At 36.7% G+C, this 25,215-nt stretch overlaps 1 protein-coding gene across 1 annotated transcript in view; it reads right to left on the reverse strand.

Moving 5' to 3' along the window:
• REV1 (REV1 DNA directed polymerase) overlaps positions 1-25,215 on the reverse strand; it is a 59,355-nt gene that overhangs the window by 14,589 nt on the left and 19,551 nt on the right. The window contains exons 5-15 of the mRNA XM_074168432.1: positions 21,836-21,985; positions 19,070-19,785; positions 18,225-18,332; positions 16,651-16,767; positions 11,838-11,967; positions 10,897-11,025; positions 10,078-10,232; positions 7,691-7,810; positions 4,825-5,045; positions 3,641-3,813; positions 167-269 (exon numbers count right to left, since the gene is read on the reverse strand). Coding sequence (XP_074024533.1) covers positions 167-269; positions 3,641-3,813; positions 4,825-5,045; positions 7,691-7,810; positions 10,078-10,232; positions 10,897-11,025; positions 11,838-11,967; positions 16,651-16,767; positions 18,225-18,332; positions 19,070-19,785; positions 21,836-21,985 — 2,122 coding nt within the window. The remainder of the gene's footprint in view (positions 1-166; positions 270-3,640; positions 3,814-4,824; positions 5,046-7,690; positions 7,811-10,077; positions 10,233-10,896; positions 11,026-11,837; positions 11,968-16,650; positions 16,768-18,224; positions 18,333-19,069; positions 19,786-21,835; positions 21,986-25,215) is intronic.

A 25,215-nucleotide genomic window follows, 5' to 3' on the forward strand; every position in this document is an offset into this window, starting at 1 on the left:
ACATGCAAAACCTAATATGATTGCATAGCCTAATTTACATAAGCTTTGTATTATCTACACTTTTGCTTAAGTTTGGTTATTGTCCACCCTGGAGAACTGAAAATTTATGAAAGACCACAAAGAAGATTGATTAAGAGAAAAAATTTCAGTTTTCCCATTAACTCACCCCTCGCATATCTGATATGTTCAGTTTCATTGTGTGAAACATGTTCAGAGTTTCTTTCCCAATTACTTTTGCGCTGTCTGTTGCATGGTCTAGAGTCACAGTCCTGACAAAGAATAAAAAAGTATGGTTAAAAAGGAAACTGTTTCACAAATCCTAAAGACAACAACAATCCTGCATTTATTCCAGAGAGGACCTCAGAAAACAGACAGATCATAATTTCTTGGCATACAGAAATTGAATACTGTTCTTTTGTTCTGTGGTTTCTTTTTAAAGGTAATTAGAACTGCACATGTTCTACAGGAAAAAACCCAGATTACTTACTAATTGAACATTCTCAGTGTGCGGTCCACACATCAATTTGTCAAATATAACATACATGCTATCTACTGAAGCAATACAAAAATTTTTCACTTTACAGTACTAATAGAAATGCACTCATGCACTATCCTTCACTCAAGCATGGTTCATAAAGAGTTTGCTCAGTATTATTTCAGTTGTCTTCTGTCAAATGTCTATAGCAAGAGTTTCAGAAGGAACTTTGAGGGGGAAGCAGATACAGGCATGAGCGTGCGTACAAATAACTTGGCTTAATGGTAAGTAACTTTAAGCAACATTGCAAATCCACATCTTACACTGTAGGCAATTTTCTGCACTAACTCTCTCACAAAATTACCTGGTTGTGAGTTTTACAAATTGCCACCTGAGAGCTTGGCAGGGCACTAACAGTGCTCGGTAGATCTCGATTCTCTAATGGCACATTTGAGACAGATAAGGACAGAATTTCAGGTGGCTAATCAAATGTTGTGAGTGATGTAGTCTTTTCACAGAGGTAACTGATGCCATTTTAACTCTGATGGACAAAAGGAAGTTCCACATTGGTGTTCTGACAGGGTGACATCCTAACAACTTACAAAACACTTTGATGGTGTCTCCTTAACTTTAACTCTTCTTTTGAATCTGTCAGAAACCAATATGAACACTGAAGTGGTCTCAGAAAGGTATGGTTCTGCCAAAATGAAAGGGAAAAGCCTTCCTGCTGTGAGTGATTTGAAGACTCCCTGAGCCTTATAGGTTAACATTTTTAAGAAAAAGATCAGTATCACCAGTAAGATGCAGCTATGCAAAATATTAGGGAGAAAGGCAGGATGGGTCTAAAAGTACACACCATTTCAGAACAATATTTTACAAAGGTCTATGCTGTATTATCAGGACTTGATATCAATTATGCAGTAAAAATACCATTAACATCTCAGAAGTTGAATTTGATTTAAGCGTGTCTGTTTAGAGCAAATAAAGCTTCTGATAGTGAAAGGCGAATTTTGTAGTTTCAGTTTTTAACACTGCTGAATTGTATGTCACAAGCTCACAAGCATGAGACAGACCCTATGCAAGCAAGTCCTACCATTGAGCTCTAACCCACTGGAAGAACACCCCTACCTCTTCAGTTATCAGCCACCCTGAGCAAACGACCCTTTGGTTCAGGAGGGAGTCATCTGTTACAACAACTTGAGATAGAGGTAAAAGTAGAAAAGACTTAGCTCCGTAAATGCCAAATGCACTCTCACACGAAAGCCAGAATCATTCCTTTACCTAAGAACAACTGCTTTGACACAGAAGTGTCTGCCTGAAGAATAAACATGTATTTAGAAGGTTCTGAGACCATCTTGTATGAAATAGCTTATAACTACATGATGCTCTATGACTAGATTTCATTCTTGTGTTTTCAGTATGCAAGCATATAAATAAATTTGAGATAAAAAAAATCTTTAGTCAACATCATCAAGTTGAACAACAGGAAACGAAGAATCGTAAATAAATAATGGGTAAGAGTAACAGGACTGCTTGTGGAAGCTGAATGTCCTACTCCTTTGACAGTGACCTATCAACTGACTACCTGGGCAAACTAATTGGGTTATCCCATTTCACCAGGGATGGGCAGCCACCACAGGTAGCATCACCATGAGATCAACAGGGCTGCAGTGAGACCAAGAAGAGAATTTATTACATTGATAATGATCCACAAGAAAACAAAGGCACTTCTGAGGAGGAACTCACAACTATATGGGTCAAGAGACAGAACAAGCTGTCTTCTTGAACAGCTGAAACAAGGGGCACAGTCTCTGATCTTGAGATTTTGAGATTCAACTTTCTTAGCTCCATTTCAGATCTCCGCTGTCTTTTCTAGGACCAAAAAACTTCTTTGCAGACTTACTGGTGAAACAGATTTGTAAGGAAAGACAAAGAAACTTGTCTGTACTAACATGGACAACTGCAGTCCAAGGTGTCTGATGCCAGCTTCAATCTTCAGAATCCTGAGTGGCCTCTCACTGTTTTGTAGCAAGTAATTCTGCAACTACTGCTCTAGTCCCCATGCGCTCTAGACTTGTAGGAGAATGGTACTGATCAGACATGCTTCTTGACAAGTACAAAGGCAATTTTCTTTGAGAACTGACTCCAACTGTCACAATCAGCATGTGATCAACAATCCATCAAGGAACAGCAGAAAGCCCCTCGAGCAAAAATAAAGTACACAACACTACACAGCTCAGGAAGAGGAAACAGTTTGCAGCAGCAGAACATTTCAACTCACTGAAAGAAATGAAAATGCTGCTGCATGCATATCATAGTGCAGGATGTAAAAATGTGTTCTACAAGTACTGCAAACGGAAAACCAGTTCCAATATTGAGCAAGCTGGAGAAATGTATACCAACAATATACATGTACATATGTATTATTGTTTGAAGACAAACCCTATAAAAGATCAAATGCCTTTATTACCTAGTATTTCATGAGACTATTACCAAATTTAGGGCAACCTTAAGCTACAGATTATTAAAGTTAAAAAGGAAGAAGAGAAAAAAAAATGTACATCCCTACCAAGAGAAATGGATAGTCACAGTAATTCATTGAAAATATTTCACTAAATCATTTTAATTTTTAAGTAGCATCTACAGACACATAAGAGTACATTCTCTCAAGAAAGCAATTTCAAACCACAAAGAATGAACTTGTGGAGTCAGATTTCTTCTTTCCCATTCCTGCTTCCTCTGAAAACTATGAATTGTTTCTTCTATGCCCAAAAACTTTTCAACTTCTGATATATTTTCTTTTTCCCCCAATTTTTCTCTTTGAAGAAACTCAAAAGCAAAAGACGACTGGTAAAATTGTTCTCTCTATCTTATTTGGACACCTTAGTCTCTTCCTTCTTTCTTCCCCCAATATGCTGTGTTTTTTATCATTGGAGGATTTACATTCCATGCTGATGACCAAAAGACCACATACATACAACCCAAACACAGAGGACTTCTGATAATATTCTACTTCTGATTTTGGTGCAGGTTTGATAAGTAGACACAGAGGTACTAAGCACTTTAAAATTTCTGTCCTGTCTTCCTGAAAGTTTTGGTGCCCAACATCCTGCAGAAGTGTGCTCATGCCTACAACAGACCATTCTTTTTTCCATGCATAGTTACCTGGCGATATTATCACAGATTCCATGACCTCCATATTTTGCAGGCTCCACTGGTGCCCCAGCCTTTCTGACCATAATTTTAAGGGTCAATCGTTTTCCCTTCATACCAGCAGCTTCAAGTCTACGTTGGATTTCTTCTGAAAGGCTAAGAAGGAAAGCTTCTGCTTCCTTAGGCTGAAGGGGAAAATCAACAACATGTTTAGATAATTAGTAGTTTTCAAATATCTAAGGTAAATCATTAAGGGTTAACGCAATCCAGATTTTGTAAACTGAAAAGAGCAAGCTGACTCACAGGCAACTGTCTTATTTAACTTCAAGTGTTTTGTTTACATTGTAGGTTGCTGAAGTTAGGTGAGATGGTAGATTCCCATCCTAATGCTGAAATAAGTAGGAAATACTAAGTCCTTTTGGAAATAAGTCTTAAAAAACTCAAAAAGTATTTAGAAACACCAACACAGAGTTGCAAGTCAAACTTTAAGCACACACCTAGAAGATGAAGAGCGTAGAGCTTGTAAGGAAGATCTTTTTCACCGTGAGTGAACTCAAGCAGTGGAAGAGGTTGCTCAGAGAATTTGTGCAGTCTTTGTTCTTGGAGGTCTCCAACGCCTGACTGGATAAAGTCCTGAGCAACTGGTCTGATCTCATAGCTTCCTCTGCTTTGAGCAAAAGGCTGGACTATACAACATCATGTGGTCTCTCCCAACCTCATTTTTCAACAATTTCTACAAACGCTTAAGTTCTCAACAAAGAGCCGAGTTATCTTTTAATACAATTTTATCAACAACACTCTACCCCTATAATATTTGAAATAAGTCTAATAAAAATGTTGCACTGGAGCACCTGGTGATGGTTTCAGGCACTGCCATCTTTGAATAATCAGCATTTAAATGAAAGAGAATGCTAGGTGCTGACAAACCTATTGCACTTCTCTTTTTCTGTACCAGACTTGTATAACAAATGCAGAATAGCCAGCTAATTTTGTGCAAGCTTCTTTTCAGTCCAATACTTTTGCAGTCTCTCCTCCCATTTTATCGTTTGGGCTCCTACTTCCTCATTTTCCTCATTTCTATTTGGTGGCTAAGATGGTGCTCTAACAGATCAAAGTGTAAGTGAAAATAATCAGAATATGAGAAGATCCTTCTATAGCTGAAAGAAGTCCCGGCAGAAAATTAAGTTTTAATTTACCTGTGTAAATCTTATTCCATAGTTGATTTCTGCTGAAACAGATTTTCTTTCTTTTTCTGTACGAACAGGTCGATCATCCAACCCACGACAAAATCTGTAGAGCATTTGTCCTGTTTTTGGACCAAATTCTTTTTGCAGTTTTGACATTGAAGCACATTGCAGATCTCCACAGGTTTTAATTCCCAAAGAAGCCAGCTTAGATTCCATTGTCCTGCCAACTCCTAACAACAAAGCAATTAATTCTGTTAACTCTACATAACTCAGACCCAGTCACACTTTGAACAAATACAATTTCTCTTTTTAAACCTACACGAGGTCATATCAAATACATAAATAAATATACAGCATAAAAAATAAATTCCACTCAATGAGACATGGTTCAAATAGAAACTTTTGCTGTCTTCATTGGTATTACATATTTAGTTTAAGATGTTATACTGCAGAGTGTTTCTTTATTTCTGGGTAAAATGTGAATGACATTGCAAATCTTCTTGACAAGGTACTGCCTGTTACAGAGCATATAGCTCTGAACACCACAACACTCAGCCCAAGAAGAGTGTACAACATGTAATATGTTTTGCAATCAGATACAAGTGATTTAATCTAAAAGGAAACCAACAAATATTTTGACTACTGTTCCACTGCTTTCAAGTAGAAGTGATAGCATACCTGTGTCACTTGTGCTTTGAATTACCAAGCACTGGAAATTATAGGTATCCACGGCAACAGCACATACCATAAGTGTGATAAACTTAAGTATATTTCTGGGTTTTGGAGAGGTGGCCTGTTACTTCTGAAAAATATTAGTCCTATGAGTTTACACTACACCAAAGTCAGCAAAAATTAGAGATCTCAGGTAATCAGCTTCTATCTTTCATAATCTGTTTCTTTGTCTAGGTGGTATTATTGACACAAACACTAACGAGTGTTTTACTATGAACATGCAAGAGAAATCTGAAAACTTTAAAATACTCAAAGGGTGTTTGTTTTGGTTTGGTTTTGGTGTTGTGTGTTTTTTTTTTTTGGTTTGGTTTTTTTTGTTGGTTAGACTCGATGATCTCAAAGGTCCCTTCCAACCAAGAAAATTCTGTGATTCTGTGAGACCTGGACAAGCTGGAGAGCTGGGCAGAGAGGAACCTGATGAACTTCAATAAAGGCAAGTGTAGGGTGCTGCACCTGGGGAGAAATAACCCCATGCACCAGTACAGGTTGGGGGCTGACCCGCTGGAGAGCACCTCTGAGGAGAAAGACCCAGGAGTCCTGGTGGACAACAGGATGACCATGAGCTGACAATGTGCCCTTGGGGCCAAGAAGGCCAATGGCATCCTAGGGTGCATCAAGAAGAGTGTGGCCAGCAGGTTGGGAGAGGTTATCCTGCGCCTCTACTTTGCCCTGATGAGGCCCCATGTGGAGTACTGTGTCCAGTTCTGGGCTCTGCAGTTCAAGAAGTACAGGGAACTGCTGGAGAGGGTACAGCAAAGGGCTACAAAGACGATGAGGGGCCTGGAGCATCTCCCTTACGAGGAGAGGCTGAGGGACTTGAGTCTTTTTAGTCTGGAGAAGAGAAGGCTGAGGGGGGATCTGATCAGTGCTTATAAATACTTAAAGGGAGGGTGTCAAGAGGATGGGGCCGGTCTTTTCTCAGTGGTGCCCAGTGACAGGACAAGAGAAAATGGGCACAAACTTGAACATAAGAAGTTCCATCTAAACATGAGGAGGAACTTCTTTACTTTGAGGGTGGCAGAGCACTGGTATAGGCTGCCCAGAGAAGTGGTGGAGTCTCCTCTGGAGACATTCAAAACCTTCCTGGACAAGTTCCTGTGCAACCTGCTCTAGGAGGGCCTGCTTTGGCAGGGGGGTTGGACTAGATGATCTCCAGAGGTCCCTTCCAACCCCACGTGATTCTGTGAATTCTGCTATTCCTTGAAGAACGTCCCTAAAACCTGTGGCCAGAAATGCTTCTTTCCTCACCTCGAGCTTTCTCTTAGCTCTCCTCTGTCACAGGCATCCCACTCAATTGTTCCAGTTCTCCCTTACTGAAATACCCTTCTATCTCCTATTTGACCAAGGAATGCAGGACAAAACCTATGTACTGTGGCTACACATATGATGACTGGGAACAACTGCCAAAATGCACAATAGTTAAATTTTGCCTACCTGTCCCTTACAGGGTGTACTCTTTTGGATCACCCTCCTCTGTCAAGCTATCATTTTTCACAAAAACGTGGAAATATTATGCTTTTAGAACTTCTATCTCTCAGAAAGATTTGGTTGAAACTGCCAAACAGTTCATAAAATTATTAGTACTGTCATACTTGAAAATTATAAATCATAATCGTCACAATAATTTCCTCAGACAACTAGGCAAAAACCAGTTGGAATTTGACAAAGCTGCTGTTCTTCTTGAAAAGAATCAACACATTCTGTCACAGTTTGCAGTATACCATTAATTAAAGATCCTTACGCAAAAAATAGTTCTAAGCAAACCCTGCCTCTCTCACTGGCAAGTACCTAACGTTACTCATTTTATTACATTCATTATAATACAGCAAGTTAGCATTCACTTGAAATGACTCATCTAAATAATTTTATTAAAGAATATACGGTCGCCTAACATACTAAACTCTGAGCTTCTTCCATAGATCATGCTGTGTGAATCTGTAAAATTCTTTTACTAAAAAAGATGCTTCTCCATGATAAAAAAAGGTCCCATAAATTATTCTCAGAAATTTTCAGAAATCAGTGTATCTTCTTCTTTCAGATCATAATGATGGATTATAATCTAATCTTGTTTGATCCAGAACACAGATTTGTAGCTGTAACTTTTAGTATGAGGAGCAAAATGTCCTCTGAAAAAAAGCAGTACCTGGAAGACTGGTAACAAGTTGCCCTCTGATAAAATCATCCACTTCTTCAGGTTTTAAGTGATACTGCCCATCTGGTTTTGCTTTACGAGTTGCCATTCTGGCCAGCAGAATATTGGAACCTGTAAAAACAATAAATTAAAGTATGTCTGTGGTAACTTGGGTCTGTGTCTTCTCAAGTAGAATGCCACAGTTCAACAGTCAAGGAAAAAATGCAGAAAGTACAGTCAAATTCTTTATCTTTTACAGCAGTGTAGCTGTAGTGGTAACCAACCAAACAAAAACCCCACCAAAATCCCAAAACAACCATCAAATAAGTGCAGGACACTTCACTAAGAACACTGAATTTATTTGTCCTTGTTATGTTCTACAAATGCAGAGGTAGAGATAAACAGTTAAGGCAAATGGCTAAAAAATTTAGAAGTGTAATATTTTAACACTGCAGAACTTCAAAAAATCCACTGTGGTCAATGTGAATAATACATACGTGACAATTCTATCAAGTATATTATATGTGAACTACTGGAATTAAGCTAATATTTCGGCCTCAGTAGTCACTAAAAAAACCCCATTGACTATATTAAATTATTATATGCGCTTATAAAGTGTGGTGGGAACAAGACCTATTTCATCATTTTTATTCCCTGTTTATAGGCTTATTCATGTCCAGTCAATAAGATCTCTGAGAAGATACCCAAACACATTCATTATTGCCACTCAAACACCCCATTCTAAGGTAAGGCAAACTAATAAAAGGTCAGAGGAATTCACAACTCGCAATTATTGCTCTTCTCCTCTCACCTTTGTTCACATTCTTTTTGTCTATTCTAAAATTTTAGTCAAGAAGAACAGTAAGAGTTTTACGTCCACTGTTTCTCCTGAGAGGTTAAATTGATGAAACAATTACTGATAGATTCCTCATTCAATTTCCTGTTTAACTGTGGGGATCCATGTTTTGTCTATACAGTACTGAACACAGTTCTGATCCTCTTAGCTATCAAACATACCAACATAGCCTTTAATACCATGAAATGTCAGTGATTTACCTTGTGCAATGTGTTATTACCATAACACTGAAGTAAAGTAGGAAAAAACTAATACTCACTTAACAAATGAGAAACCAAGATGCAGGATGTTTATAGATGAGTGTTTAATCTTTCACTACCATTGTTTAAATCAGTTTAGTTTAGCCACTAAAATCTCTACGGTAAAAATTAAATTTATTCAACTGGCATAAGCATGTCCTTCTTTAATTTATCTCTAATCAGACATAGGGTTGAGAGGAGATCTCAATAGTATAACAGTATCTATTCAAATTCACATTTTATTATACTAGTACAACTTTCCCATTGGGCAGCATATAAATCACTTACACAAGATTCATGTTTCTGGCAGACCATGTTTTTGAAATAAGGTCTCTACATTCATGTAATAGTACAATTGTTTCCTCTGATTTATTTACTTAATGATGAATTATGAGTGAAGAGACAAAGTCCTTGTCATGTACCTACCACATGAATTTCTAGAAAGGATACCAAAACTATTTTCCAATTATCTCACACAAGCTGATTATTAGCGAAAAAAAAATTGCTCATAGGTATTTGTCTCTTTCAATCAGTAACAGAACTATGATATCAGATTAGAAAATAATGCTTTAAAAACTAATTCCACTTTTTCTACAGAAAAAACAAACACACTAAATAAGCATATAAAAGAGATTACAAATGTGTTTCAAGTCAAAACAAGACACAAACAGGAATCCAGGGAATTACAGTCTCTGTACTATGATATCATAAGAAATAAAGGAAGAATTCTGCTTACAGTAATGGATTTCAGCTTGTCTCAAAAGTGGATTTCATACACATATAAACTCAGTATATTTATTTACAAATACTGAACTGTAGTACTAATTAGGGACAAAAACAAAGGAGAAAGGAAGAGGATACATGAAAAGAAATCAAGGAACTCTTTTCAGATGTGTGATTTCATATACAATACCTACTACAAATCACACAAATCTTTCCTTTCAATACCTTCTAATAATTATCCTAAATTATGCTATCCTGTAAAATCTTACTGCTATCTCCAATAAGGAACAGAATCTGTGCTCATTTTTCAGTTCACTGGAAAAATATCTTAGCATTTCATAAAAATGAATGTAAGAATATCATAGATGGAATTTTAGCATACTGATCAGATAACAAAGGAGAAGCAATTTTTGCTTAAAGTTTTCCACCGATTAAAATTTTCTAACATTTCTGTTTACACTTATTTAATGTAAAAGATTCCATATCGCACAAGCACTTAGATTTTTAGTATCTTACACAGTTTTGATACACCTAACAATAGCAAGCACTGCTTGTAAACAGAAATGAAATAAGATACTTACCCATCCCAACTGAAGCAGTGCATTTAGTTTGGGCTTTGATTTCGGTGCGGATAGCATTTGCAAGTTCATCAGGAGTCAATCTGGTCTCTGTAAGGATTTCAGTGATATCTACTAGTGCTTCATCACAACTGACTGCTTCGATGTTATGAGTATAGCTATCAACACAAAGTAAAGGAGGTGAAACACCAGCAACAGCTCACCATCTGTTAAAACAAATATGTAGCAAATAAAGTCTTCCTTTTGTGGTGGCATTTCCCTGCTTATTTTGTATCACACAACACATATTAAAAATGCTAAACCAGCAAGTTACAGTAACATTACTAGTGTAGGACTAATTTCAACATGCATCATGATTATAAAAGAACTGAAGGAGCTGAATACTTCTTTTTCATTGACAGTAACAAATTTCCAGTTTTGTCCAAGTGCATTTTAAACCAGAAAGTAGTTTCTAATAGATGTTACACAAATAATCCATTCTTAAGTTACTCAAAAAGACCTCTTCGAAGAATCTCACTACTAAGCAGGGATCTGCTTCTCATAGTGTAATCAGTAAAAAGTTTAAAAATTGCTCCTTTAGAAGTCAAATGTTTACTGTTTACAGGATTTGACTTCAAGAGAACAGAATGCTCAGAAGCAGCACAGTGCTCAAAATAACAAAAATACTACAAAAGGAAGATCTCAGGTAGGAATGGCTTTATTGAAGCTTAACAGTAACATGGAAATGAAAATAATAAAATTGCATAGTGGCATTTAGCTGTGCCAAATAAATATGCTTGATAACCTTACCATGAAAGATCACATAAACAAACAGCACGTTACCTTGCTAATATTTCATATACTGTCCGTGCAACTTCTTTGTACGCATCAAAATCATACGACACTGCTTGAAGATTTGGACACAACTTTTTTGCTTGGCCAAAAAACATTCCATTCTTTATGCCGATTTGTCTAAAATTAAATAATGAAAAAACACCAAATAAACACAGTACCAAGTTTCCCACAAATTAATATGGGGTATTTCCAAATGAAGTATTTGTCTTTTCCCACAAAAAAGAATTATCAATAAAAAGGAATTCACTCCAACTGTTAGCAATGTAATAGGTAAGAAACATACTGCAAATAGAGTATTTGAATTAGCTGTATAATATTGAGGCATGCAGCATGGATAGCCTGCCTTTAGGAACATGCTTAAGACAAAATCTCCACAAAGCACTACGTGCTATCTTCTGTTTCAAATTAAAATACACATATACTACAGTGACTAAGGTCTTACATTCCACTGTGCAAGCTTACAGAATTATGTACCCGTAATAAATTAACTTTTAAGATACAAATATAAGCCTGCCTATCCTAGCATGCTTGAGAAAGGTTCCAATGAAAATATAATTTCCATCAGGGAAGAAAATTGTATTTCCAACCCTGTGCTTATATTTATAACAAGTTGTTTCATATTCTGAACATTTTTAGCTATGTTACTGGGGATGCTCAACATAATCAGCGCAAGAAATGGTTCTAAGTTTAGTAATCACACTTACTGTCTGATTTTAACTAAAACCTTCAGTAAAAAAGTGTTCTTAATTCCATAAAAGCAGCATCTATAGGGAAGATCTTGTGTTAAATTCTAACAATTACAACTTTTGAAAACATAAAAAAAGAACTGTCTAGATAAATTTAAAGAAACTGACTTAACAACTGCTACTTTTGGACATTTTATGCCTATGGGTATGAGATTTTCAAGCAACACTGTAGGTAACTTTTACCTGGCTTCATAACTACAAGAAGCTATTTCAGCCATGGACAGAACAGTGAGATCGAAGTCAGCTCCATTCACACGTGTGGAATCCGGATGCTCCCAGGCTGATGAGTCCATCTTATCAGGAACTCTAATTTCTGCTTGGAAAATAATTTTTGTTTTTATGTTATTTTTTTTAAGAGTTCAACAGAATAAACGCAAATATAATAAAAATTATGAATTTTATTTTGTACAATTTCTATACTGCTACCTGTTGATGAAGACGTTCTTAATACTATATTGACTCATAACATGGTCCAGAAAAAAAAAACCAAACCAGACCCCCCACATATAGCCATCTCTCTCTGCAGATAGGTCTGTATATACTACTGAGAAGAATTATTAATCTACAGAAAAATTCTATTTCCTCCCAAATTGACAACAGCTTGTTGGTGACTACAGAATACAGACACCATAGCTTTAATGACAATAAAAATGATCAAACACTTGAGGCTAACTGCTCCAACCATATCCTGCAAACAAATGCAAGCCACTCAAAAATTTATGAACCGCTTGGCTGAACAAGACACTTAGCTACATTCCTTTTTATAAAAAGCACAACTACCACCTGAACACAGAAATTAAATTCAGAATACAAACCCACTTTTTATCATTCTTACAGTCTCTGACTTAAAATTATTTTTCTAACAATCTAGATACCACAAAGTGATTTTCAAGAAGTCAAATAAACAGAATGCTAATTAGCTCAAATTAGAAAATGCTAGCTAGAAACTTATATTTCCTTTAATGCTCTTATGGGGATATTAATTGACAAAACTCGCTGCTTTGTTACTTGCTGTAACTTCCAAATAATTCTTACTACGATATGTCAACTTCTGTCACGTATTACCATAAATTTATCTTGGATCAAAAATGGTACAATTATAAATACTGCAGCCCCAGACTTAAAATGAGACAGACCTTCCCTAAGCCTATAGAACTTTATTGCACGCTCTTACATAAATTTTAGAGTCCTCCAGGCCCAGTGCATACTAGGTACTAGAGCAGAATTTCATGACATGAAATACTGGAATCATCTAAAGCATTTTCTATTCCTTTCTATTTGGGTTTTCCCTGTATGTAAACCTTGAAAGGTACATATAGATCAGCCTGAAAAAAATGGTAGATGCAAAAACTACTATGCCCTCCCGAAATCCCCATCAGAATCAATCCAACAAGCTATCATAAAGACAAAAAGCTTCTATTTACTTAAAATGAAATCAAATATGTATGTTACAGTTCTTTTTCTTTACTATAGCATATTTAATACCATACACCTCTGCAATATAATAAACAGGGAGTTTTCTTCAGAGTGCCAGAACACCTAATAATATTTCATGGTACTACCAACTTACACACTGACAATTTGACTGAAAGGAAACGTGGTGCTATGTGCACACATCAGACCAGAGAAAGCATTGTAATGAGTGAGTGGAGACAGCAGGGGTAAAGCCTGACTCATGTGAAAAACTGCTTTTTTTTCAGAATTTCTGCTAAATTTGTGCACCTTTTTGTGTCTTAAATATTTTAATGTATGATGAGCTCAGTAAGTTACCTAAGATGTCTGCAACTGAAAATTAGAGCAAAATTATGCCCCAAATAAAGATAAGAATGACAAGAACAATTTCTTTAGTCCATGCCTTCCTGTGCCCTGGCCTGAGATGATGCTGTCATCTTGTCTATCTTCATTGGACTCGTCGACTTTTTCCACATCGCAGCAGAGCAGATCCCCCCATGAGCTGATGGAGTCACTTCATGTGAAATTCAGGGCAATGCAGAACACATTGTCCTCAATGGAAGGCAAGGTAGAGAACCTCTCATCAAAAGCTGGGAAACTAGACAGGCACATGGTGAATGTGGAGCAACGGATGGAGAAATCAGAGGCCAGGACCCAAGTCTGTGAAAAAGAAATCGCTGAGAATAAATCTGTGACTAATATGATGGTTAAAATCTGCTGCTCTTTAGAATGAAAAAAGGGAGACACTAGGGTTGAGGGAAAGGAAGCCTAAAAAACATTCACAACTTGGGCATCCTGGCCATGGAAAAGAGACCCCAAACTATGAATCCTGATTAATGTTAATCTTCTATCTTTAGAACATGAATGTTAAAGATGGCATGTATGTAGAGAAGTAATTTCTACTACCTGGAAAGGCTATCTCCAACTTGGAGATTTAGGGTGAGAATGATAGCAAGTTTTTAAATTTAAGTGTTACACATTTTTGGATGAATTCAAACAAGAAAAAGGAAGTATTCCATAAAAGATTCAAGATTCTATTGACACTAGGTATTTGTCTAGCAATGGAGATCAAAGGCAGGAACCAGTATCACTAAAGAACTAATTTGCAACAAAAGAAGTACCTGAAGCAGCAGAATTCAGTATTTGGTCAAAAGTGTTTCATAAGGGTTTGGTTTTGTTTATTTTTAGTTTTGTTTGGTTTTGGTTTTGTTTAATTTGGAACACTTTTTCTAATAAGCAAGACCTGGAGAAGTCAAAATCAGAGAACAGCCTGGAAAGCATGAAGCATCAAAAAATGAAGTGGGTTCCACATTGAAGCATGGATGTAAAAATGTGCTCATGTTCAAAGTTGGTCCCAACTACCTTTTATTTCATTTATATAACATGTCCCCAAACAGAATTGTATATGTTTAACAGCATAATTTAGCATTCTGTATTTTTGATATTTTAGAAAAAGTACTTTTCCATGTGATACATGTGCCTACTGGACCATATTTACCTCTGGCATGGCACAATTAAACACATGCTGTGAAGTGTTTCACATACACTTTCTAAGACATTGTGATGTTAGAAAAGCCTAACCTGCAATTCCATCTTTTCATCTAAGATCATAACTAACCATAATTTCTTTTCCCCAAAAGGAAGAGAAGCCATGTACTTATGAGAAGAAAAGCAGAAACAACAGGTTATATTTTGTAGTGATAAAAACATTGTACACGGAGATAAAAATAAAGAGACTAAAAAAAAAATAAATATTGAACTGCAGCTAATGAGATAGACTATAAAAAGAGTGTTAGGAAAAAATCCTTTCACCAAAACAATAGGTTGCACAGTCAGATTAAGTATCAAGAAAGAAAGAGCTAGCTGCCTGCCTGCGTGCAAGCCAGTGAGACTGGATGCTGAAGTTAAAGAAATGAATGTAAGGGTATCCAGAAAAAGTTGCTGCAGTAAGAAACTGAGTTTGTTATACAATAAGGCTGAAATCTGCTGTCCCCTTAAGCAATAAATACAGTAGAAGACATACTACTGAATTTGTGAGTCGCAAAGAACATGCTAGATATTAACTAAACTTCTGTAATTTAACTGCCTCACTCTCCAAACATCTCTTGATTGTATGAAGTCCCACCTTTATTCAGTGTGAGGTCCTAATAAAAGTTATGAAGTCACTGTGCAAAACTGAACTACCAATAATTAGTTCCTACACAAGCTATACTACAGAAAATCCAACTCCATAAAAGCCACAGCTATCCTTGTAACGCACTTCTACATGACACTGCATACAACACAGCAGAAGCTAAGTCTGGAGCATCCTGAAAAGTCCTTAAAACGTTAAAGGCCAGTAGGTTTCACAAACATATTCTATCTTGGTTTTGAAGGGTTCTTAAACTACAGCAAAATTAAAAATAAAATAGCATTAATTCCTGTAATACCTTGTCTCCAATTGTCTTTGAAAAATGGCAGAATTTATTAGAGGTTTGTCTGTTTTTTTCATAAAGTACTAACATTTCAGAAACAACCATGGAAGAACAACCTGTCTTTTTCTAGCTCTTGTACCTCACTGAGGTGAAAACTTTACAACCATAGTACTTGCTACCACAAGGCTGGTAAAAAGTGCATATGCAAGGGACAAAGGAGAAACTCCACTTGTAAATCTAAACTGAAATGGAATAGCAGCTGCCCCTTGTATATCCATTTTTTACCAACCTTGTAAAAACCAAGTTTCAAGCTGATTAAACAGATTGTTGGAGAAAAAAAGAGAAACAAGTCGCCAATGTTAGCAATATAATTTCTCATACTAAATGCAGTTCAGGCAGTATAGTAATGATAAAACTTGGTAATAAAATGAGGTTTTGTTTACATTAGTATACTACTACTTGAAGACACAGAAAGTAACAAATTTCTGAATTACTGCAGGCAAGTAAGGAATTCTCAAACTACGACAGATGCCCTTGTTTTGAGGAAACAAAGTACTGGAGAGACAGAACTCATGGAAGTTGCACAGACTTTCCAGAAACCTAAAATGCTCTAAGGATCACCCAAATTAACTCATTGTACACAGATACTGTACACATGCAATTCAAAAGCCAACTCTGAACAATCAGTTTCTCACTAGCCATGTGCTGTCATTTATGTGCTGTCATTTTATAGTAAAAAAAAATTTAGTAGCATTTTAAAATTTATTTCGTATCTTCTTCTCTATAATAGACTTACTCAGAATGGATGTGATCCTGGACAATCTGTATTTATTTCTTACTTTAAAAAAATTACTTAACATTATATCTTATACTCCAATGAAAGTGAGTAAAACCTAAAATTACTCTAAATTAATTCACTCATACCGAGCAAATCTAACTAACAGGAAGTCATACTCATGTTACTACTGAGGCCACAGAGCACCGTGTTTTCCAAAGCTATTTCTTTCCTGAAATTGCCCGCATGAAAAAAACCAAATTTATCTGCCATGCACATTATTAATAATTTTATGGAAAATGTCTTCAATAACAAAGTTAAAAACATATAGACAAACAGACAGACTTATCTGTACCTGCTTTGCCATTCAATAGCTTATTCTGGTAATATTGCTGTTCAAGCTGGGGGTTTGCACCAGGGCGCAGTGGTGCCTTTCCTGCACCTCTGTTACTAGTAACAGCTACTGGTTTTCCTGTGGAGAAGAAATGCAGGTACTTATAAGGCAACACCTATAATAGCTTACATTTTAATAATAGCACAACTATGGTAAGATCATAAAGATGTCTGCCTTATTTTTTTATAATTTCTTTCAAGCTTATATACTCTTACAGCACTAAGGAGGAAACAGCTATGAAAGTGACTTTGTGTTGTGACTATGAATTTGCTGTCTTAACTGCAGTCATGTGTAAATAAGAAAAGCATTTTACAGCCATACTAATTTGTCTTTAATAACAAGTATAAATGGAAGCTGTGAAACTTCACAAATGCCCTAATGATTCATCAGTTTAAGACATAGCAAACACTGTACTGAATTTAAATACTTTATCATGTTTATTAGCTTAAGTAAACTAGAAGAGTATACACATACCAAGACACTTAGTTCCACTTGTTTAATTAACTGTACAAAATCAAATCTTTAGTAAACTTTTGACTTTTTAGTAATATCAACACCTCCATGGTTTTTCTACAGGAAGCTAATTTATGCATTGAAAGTTCTGGCAGACTTCTATGGAACAAAAAAAATATTTGCAGAAAAGTCTTAGCTTCTTTATATTTCAGTGATGGAATTTGAAACTTGGCAGGAAATATAGTTTTAAACACCCAAACATACCAGGAGTGTCTTTGATACAGTTGCTCCTGCCTTTGAACAGAAGAGAGCAAAGGAACTGTATATACAGCTTACTCTTCTTTCCCAAGGTCTACAATAGCTGGGTGTCAGATGGTCACCACTGCACCAAGTCTTCAGACTTAGGTGTCACCAGAGTTCAATATTTGCACAGAACAACTAATATCTCCATTTCTGAATGGTACTTTTGTAAAAAAAAAAAACCCACCAAAACTTGCTAAGGAGCTCCACTAACTCTTGCTACGCCCTAAGGATGATCACACAACTCAGACTTCTAAATTCCAACTGAATTGTTCATCCTGCAGGTTTTATAATACTTTATGTGTAAGAGGTTAGATAAAAAATGGAAGGCAAAGCAAATTTCCCTTGAAAAAGGTGAATCAGGCAAAGAGACAATTAATTCTCAGAGTTAACCTTTTCACTTTTTTTTTTTTTTTTTTTTTTTAACAGAGTGACCAAAACGCATTTTTGGTACAACTAGAATTTGATCTCCAATTTCTCATATGGTAAGTCTCAATAAGATATGTGCAATGTTATAGAAAATGGTTACTCCATATTTCACTTCTCTCTTCTTACTTTAGATACTGAAAGGAGACAGCAAGGAGAATTCCAGTTTTTTCTTCCACTTTCTTTTGGTTGTTGAGAAAGTAAGCAGGAATATTAAAGTTGCATGGTCTATCAAAGATGCCAGAAAAAAAGATTAACATGCAAAGCGCATTTTTGTAAGTGTGCAAGTTCGGTTTGGGTTTTTTTGTTTTTTTTCTTCTGTTTCAAAGGCTGAACATGTAGAATTAAATACTGACCTTTGAGATCTGGTCTATTTCGGATAGCCACAGACACAAAGAAGCAATCCATATCCACGTGCATTATACAGCTCTGTGGCTTGGCTGAGATCGCAACAGACACATTACCTAGTATGAAGATACACCAATAGAAAACTTGAACCCTAATTTATACACTTTGGTACTACTCACAGTAATCATCAAGGACTATTATCAAGTTTCTACCACCTTAAATTATAAAGATTTTTGTTTCTTCTCACCAAGAAGATATTTACATTTACAAAATTCTTAGAGCAATGTGAATGTGAACAGTAGACAAACAGCCTAAACAATGCATCAACTTAAAATCTCTATTTTATTTTCTCATAATTGACACCTTCTACCTAACAAGTTCTATAAAACTCTTACTAACAAAAAAAAATTATTAGATTTTCTTTCACTTCCAAATGCTACTCATCTTTTAAATTTTCACACTGAACTATAAGCAGCAAGGTTTTTTCTTCTGTTTTTTCCCTTTAGATTTTCACACAGCAACTACAGACTTGTGTATTTAGATATATAGTATTATTCCCCTTGATCAATCCACATATCTTGGTAAAGTCAGGAATATTATTTCTGCAAGGAAGAATTGAATATAGACCAGAGTATCACATTAAGTCACATTTTAAGTTAAAAAAACCCAAACAAACAAAACCAAAAGCAGCTGGATCCTTCAGTTTTCAGTGCATCAAACTCACCAAGCTTTTCCAGATAGCCTGACTGTAATGTGAATACCGAATACTAATCTACTTAGTCTCAGTTAGACCTTTAACGTACAAAGATATAAAGCACCTTCTCAACATAAACCTTCTTAAACAAGTATCTACCTGTGTCAGTTTTAAGAGCAGACCTGCCTGCTTTCCATTTTTTTAATTTTTCCCTTCCTGGAAAGACACCGCTGTTTTTTCTCTGCAGACTGTTGACAAACTCTGTCAATTCACACTTCCATGTTGATATATGATGCAGTCTTGAACGTGAATAAAAGTCAGAGATAAAACTACAATCCGAAGGTTTGGACACAGGTAGGGAAGCTGACTTGCAAGGAGGAGTAGGTACAGAAGTGCTTTTTGTGCTTGAAGGCCCCTGAACAGTGGAGTGGTGAGCACCATTTATTTTAGCATTACTGTGCAAAGATGAAGATGAGGATGAGTTACTCATAGTCCTATGTGGATTCCATGAAAAGTCTGTATTTTTGTTGCTCTTCTGCAACTGCTGCGTTGTGCAGTCTCTAAAGTCAACCATGCCTTTTTCAGTCTTCCCCTCCTCCTGCACAGGGCCTGGAGAGAACCTACTTGCAACACCGTTGCCAGAGGGCACCAAGTAATCCTGTGTCTTTAAGGCACTGGTAGAAGTGTGTGTGTGTCCGTTAAAAATGGCAGTGCTGTCTTTGTGAGACTGAATCCCATTCTGTTTCCGTCCAGGAAGGATCTGCTCCAGCTCCGTAAATCCAAAATCATCACTTTCCTCTTCCTCTTCTTCATTCCAGCTACTTATTCCATTGGGTGTGATCTCGTTGTCCATCTCTCGCTTTTTAATATGATTTCTGAAACAGATATGATTATTTAGTACCATGTCTTTTACAAAAAAGGGCACATTTACAGGTCATTTCAAGAGCTAAGTATTTATCTTCCTAATTGTTATCAATATACACTTGAGTATTTTTTACATTCTCAAGACCGTTATCTCAAACTCTGAGCCATGTCCTCTCAATGTCACAAAATATTGCATTGTTGTACAAAATATTTCAGATTTGTTGTATTACTAATGCAGCAATACCAGGAGTGTACATGGGAGCAACCAAAATCACACCCACATTAGAAAAGCTATTTCTAAGGCCTTTAATTTGACCAGCAGTCTCCAATGGAATTACAATAATTATTTATTTGTTAACAGAACTGTACTACCATGGCAACATGAATGGTGCAGGAATATGCAAACCATCAGGAGGAGTTATCTTTTTATCAGAGATGTCATTTTCCTTATCTAGTTACAAACAAACAAAAAATGAAAAAACCTGGAAGTATACATAGAAAACTTCTATTTTTTAGAAAATTATTTTAGATTAATGTGCTGGATTTACTTTATCTTCTCTCAAGAAAAATCTGTTTAAGCTGTACAAATCAGACATATTCTTAGCCTTTGACAAAACCCCAAACTACTTTTCACCTTTTAATCATCTAAAACAAAGTATTCTGCCACAGGTGCACTTGGCAAGTTACACTTACTCTGACAGCATAGAGGCAAAGCTTGTATTCAAAAAATTAACTCTGTAACAAACCCTAAATGGAATTAAAACCAAAGCCTTGAAGAGTTGTGCATAATCTTGATCTGTTGAAAAAAACCAACCATCACTCCCAACACACAAAGCTAGCAATTTAAGGACACAAACAAAAAAAAGGTGGGAAATAATTAGGTATCCAGTTAACCAGTGAAAACAGAAAGCCAATTAACTGTGACAATGATTTGGTTACGATTATCACAATCATAAATTATATTAAGCATAATATTTTTGAGCAGTTGCATGGTTGAAAGTTATATATCCAGTGGTACATATTTAGCATCAGTGGATAGGGCATGCTTTTAAATTCATGCTTTTCAGATTAAATTGATATTTTTGGAAGTCTGAATATTCTTCTCATTTAAAAAGCATTAAAAATGCAATAATAAGAGGTGATGGTAATTATATTGCTCTGTTTAAAATACAGGTAAGAAATACTGTTTAGGATTATCCATTTTGTGGCACTAGTTTTGTTTTTCCTAAACATAGACAAATCCCACTCATGTGGTAAAGTCTCCTCAGCATTATGCAGAACGGGATTTTAAATAAATCACTGGACTGTGGAAGAACACAGATCACCATACTGTTTGAGCAGTAGCGTTGGACCAGATGACCTCCAGAGGTCTCTTCCAACCTGAAATCTATGATTCTTGCCTCTAAACAACAAAAATGTGCTTATGAAAAAGATGCAGGGGCCCTCCTAAAAAAAAAAATCTACAGTTCAAGTGGAAGGTTTCTTTCCAAATTCCAATTCCTCTGCCACTTAAAAGTTTTGCTGGTGCTTTCTGCTCTATTCCCTTCTCAGGTTCTTTTAGGAGAATTTTTTATATTGCAATTGGATTTTTTAATCTTCTCTCTCAAGCGTGACCTAAAGCTTGTTGTTAGCATATGTAAGGTATGCTGTGACTTTTTTTATAAAAGCTAAAGAAAGAACTGAACAACTAGTATCCATTTACATTTGTTCTTGGGCACCTTTAGCAAAAGTAATCAAATCATACCAGCTTTTTGTTTTTGAAATAAAACCTACTTTTCAGTGTCACTAGTCAGAATCGTTTAATCATTTAAGCCTGTTGCTTCCATACTAGGTCACGTTAACAAAGTGTGGTTCAAAGACTAGAGACAAGGCTTGCAGTCAAGGTAACTGTAGTTCTGTCCTCAACTATTTATATAGCTATACATTATTTCTAAGTTTCAGTGCCTCAGAGCTTCCCTCTTATGAGGTTGAAATGAATTTTAAAAATGCTATATAGTTATAAATGCAAACCCATTATGGGTGAATGATTAATATCTGCATTACAAGATCAGAAACACTTACACCCTGTTGAGATCTTTAGCTATATTGCTTGGACCTGGCATGGCATCTTCAGGTTTGCATATGCTATTAAAGTTGAGACCTTTTTGAACACTTGACTGCTTGGTGTATAGCTGATATGGAATGTGCGAGAGAAGACGTCCAGCTTTAATGCTGAAATAAAAAAAAAAAGGAACAGGTTACTACTTAAGACATTTAAAAAGCCCCCCAACCTTCTATGCTAAAAAATACCTCATGTACAATAAACTATTACTTTGGTCATTACCTTTTGCTGTTCTGCTACATGGACTTGCAGTAGCTTTCCCACTACTAACCGGATTGAACTGAAAAGTAATTTGTGATGTGGTGACTGGTACTACAAATGATATTCGCACAGTTGTGTTGGTCAGTTGTCTACATCCATTTCTCTTCTCCACACACAAAACCCAAAACAAAATAATCAATGCCCAGTCAACAACAACAAAAAAAAAATGGATGAATGGTCCAGGTTATTCTAACTGAACAATGCTGACTGAGCTCTTTAACTTGGAACAATGCAAATGCATGTGGTTCCAAGCACATTTGGGCAGAATTTGAAGGAGGTTAGCTAGGATGACAGTCACTCTTACAAAGAAACTACTTTTTCCATTCCGAAAGGATAACTACCCCTTCTTCTGAGAAAATTCACTGAAGCAAGCTAGACAGAATAATTTCCAAATAAACCTTCCATAAATATCTACCACAATCATTCCAGTTCTGTCCTATGTGTTCCACTGTATCTCCCTCGTCTCTTTCTTCTTCCACTGAAACTGCAATTATACTTCAATAACTGCTAAATTCCTTAGGGAAGTCATGGACTTTGAAGTGGAATCCTCTCAAAAATACACCACAGCATGATTTCATCTCTCCACCCCAATGTTTGTTGCTGGCAGTAGAGATAACAGCCTTCCCAGCCAATACTTCACCACTTCTTCATATACAACTCTTCATATTGAGCACTGGATCAGAGATGCTGAAACTTCTTACAGCAGAGGAACCTCTCTCATATCAAAGCAGCTTAATATTAGCATTCAGTTTTGAAGATACAACTGGATTCAAATTTTTAAAGAGAATTTAGCTGAGTGACAGATACTGCTTTTCTGTTCAACACCTGAGTGCTTTCTCTTGGAGATATGCTTTTTAACTAGCCCAAATCTGTACTACTGCCAAGGGAGCAGGACAGTGGAATAAAAGCCCTTAGGAGCTTTCTTGCTGCAATTAGAGAAGAATACAGTGGGAGATCGCATTTCCCAATTAGATAAATTAAAACTAGTTAGGCATATACACAGAGACCTGGTAAGGTTTCTATGAGAATGGAATAGTAAAAACAACCCTAAAAATATATCAATTAAATATTTTTTGATACATGAATATATAGCATTCATAAAGGAACATCTTTTATATTAAACATTGCCAAAAAGAGTTAAAAATACACATGGCAGAATTCCAAACCTTTCTCATACAGAAAGTGGTGATGCAGCAACTAAGTTCTTACAATGCTTAGCTAGATTGTTTCTCATATCACTGTGTGAACCTGAGTGTATAAACACCCAGGTAATATTTCAAAATAATTACCGCAATTTCAAGATGAAAAAACCTCACATTTATTTAAGAACTTGTTCATGCTAAGATTTTAGCTACTGGAATACCTGCATTACTGGATCAATACATAGCTGGTTTGTTTTTTTCAAACTGTATTAAGATGCAGCAATACAAAGCCTATTTTAGATGCATCATTCAACATCTTTTCCCACTCCACACTCCCTGGATCGCAGAATTCATAATCACTAAAAAAATTAGGTTAGAAAGGACCTCTGGAGGTCCCTAGTCCAAACACTGCTCAAAGCAGCGTTATCTTTAAAGTTAGATCAGGTTGGCCAGGGCAGAGTCCACCCAATATCTCCAAGGACTGAGACTTCACAACCTCTCTGGGCACCTGTTCCACTGCTTACTCTCTCTCACTGTGAAAAGTCTTTTCCTTATACTCAGTCAAAATTTTCGTTGCTGCAACTTGTGACTACTGCCTCTTGCAGTGCATCTTTAAGAAAAATCTGGCTCCACGCTCTCTGTAACCTCCGTATAAGGTAACAAAAGACAACAATTAGATCCCCTCCTAGTCTTCTCTCCAAGTAGAACAAAATCAGCTTTCTCAGCCTCTTGTCATATATCCCATGTTCCAGGCCCCTATTAATGGTAGTGGTTCTCTTCTGAACTCACTGCAGTTTGTCGGTATCTTTCTTGTACTGAGAAGCCCAAAATCAGACACAGAACTCCAGATGCAGCTTCAGAAGTGCTGAATAGATTGGAAGAATCACTTCCCTTGACCTGCTGACTATGGCCTTGCTAATGCAACCCAATATGCTGTTAGCCTTTACCTCCACAAGGGCACAACTGCTACTCCATGGTCAACTTGTAGTCCACCAGGACCCTCAAGTCCTTCCCTACACGGTTGTGTCCTAGCCAGTGAGTCCCTAACCTGTCTGGTTGCATGGAATTAATTCTCTCTCATGTGCAGGACTCTGCATTTGACTGTTGCATTTCATGAAGTTTCTGTCATCCCATTCCTCTACTTTGTTGAGACTCTCCAAAGGGCAGTCCTGCTCTCCAGTACATCAACTGTTCCCTTCTATTTGCTGTCATCCACAAACTTGCTGAAGGTACTCTCCGTTGCATCACCAATGTCACCATTGTTAACGAAGACATTAAACTGCATCTGCCCCAGTATCGACCCTTCAGAAATGCCACTTGTAACCACTTGCTAGTTTGACTCTGAACTGTTGACCACTACTGTCTGAGTTAGGCAGTTGAGCTAGTTCTTCACCGAGCTAGCACAGCCACTATCCAACACATATCCCCCTAGTTTGACTAAAAGAATGCAATGGGGCACTGTGTCAAAAGCCCTACTGTAGTCAAAGCAAATGCTATCTACTGCTCTCCCATTGTCCAGTCATCTCACCATAGAAGACAACCAGGCTGGTCAGGCACAATTTGCTACTCTAGATATAGCTTGCAGGAAGGTATCCTCTGTAGTCTTCAGTGACTGTGGTGAAGCTGATCACAGTGCAGTTCCCTGAATCCTTCTTCTTTCCCTTTCTGAAGACAGGGATGACATTTGCTTTTCCTCTAGTCTTCTGGAAAATCTAATCTGATTTCCACAAGTTTTCAAAGATGACAGAGTGGTGTAGCACTGATACCAGCCAGCTTCTTCAGCTCCCTTGGATGCATTCAGTCTGGTACTGAAGAGTTGTATATGTCATGTTTCCTGAAGTGAACCATAATTTACACTTCCTATACCTTTATTAGCATTTCTTTTTTCCGAACTCTGCCACTCGGCACACAGGCCTTCAAGACAAGAAAGTAGACCT

The sequence above is a fragment of the Numenius arquata genome, chromosome 1 (assembly GCF_964106895.1).
Source record: "Numenius arquata chromosome 1, bNumArq3.hap1.1, whole genome shotgun sequence".
In the NCBI taxonomy this organism is placed as follows: domain Eukaryota; kingdom Metazoa; phylum Chordata; class Aves; order Charadriiformes; family Scolopacidae; genus Numenius; species Numenius arquata.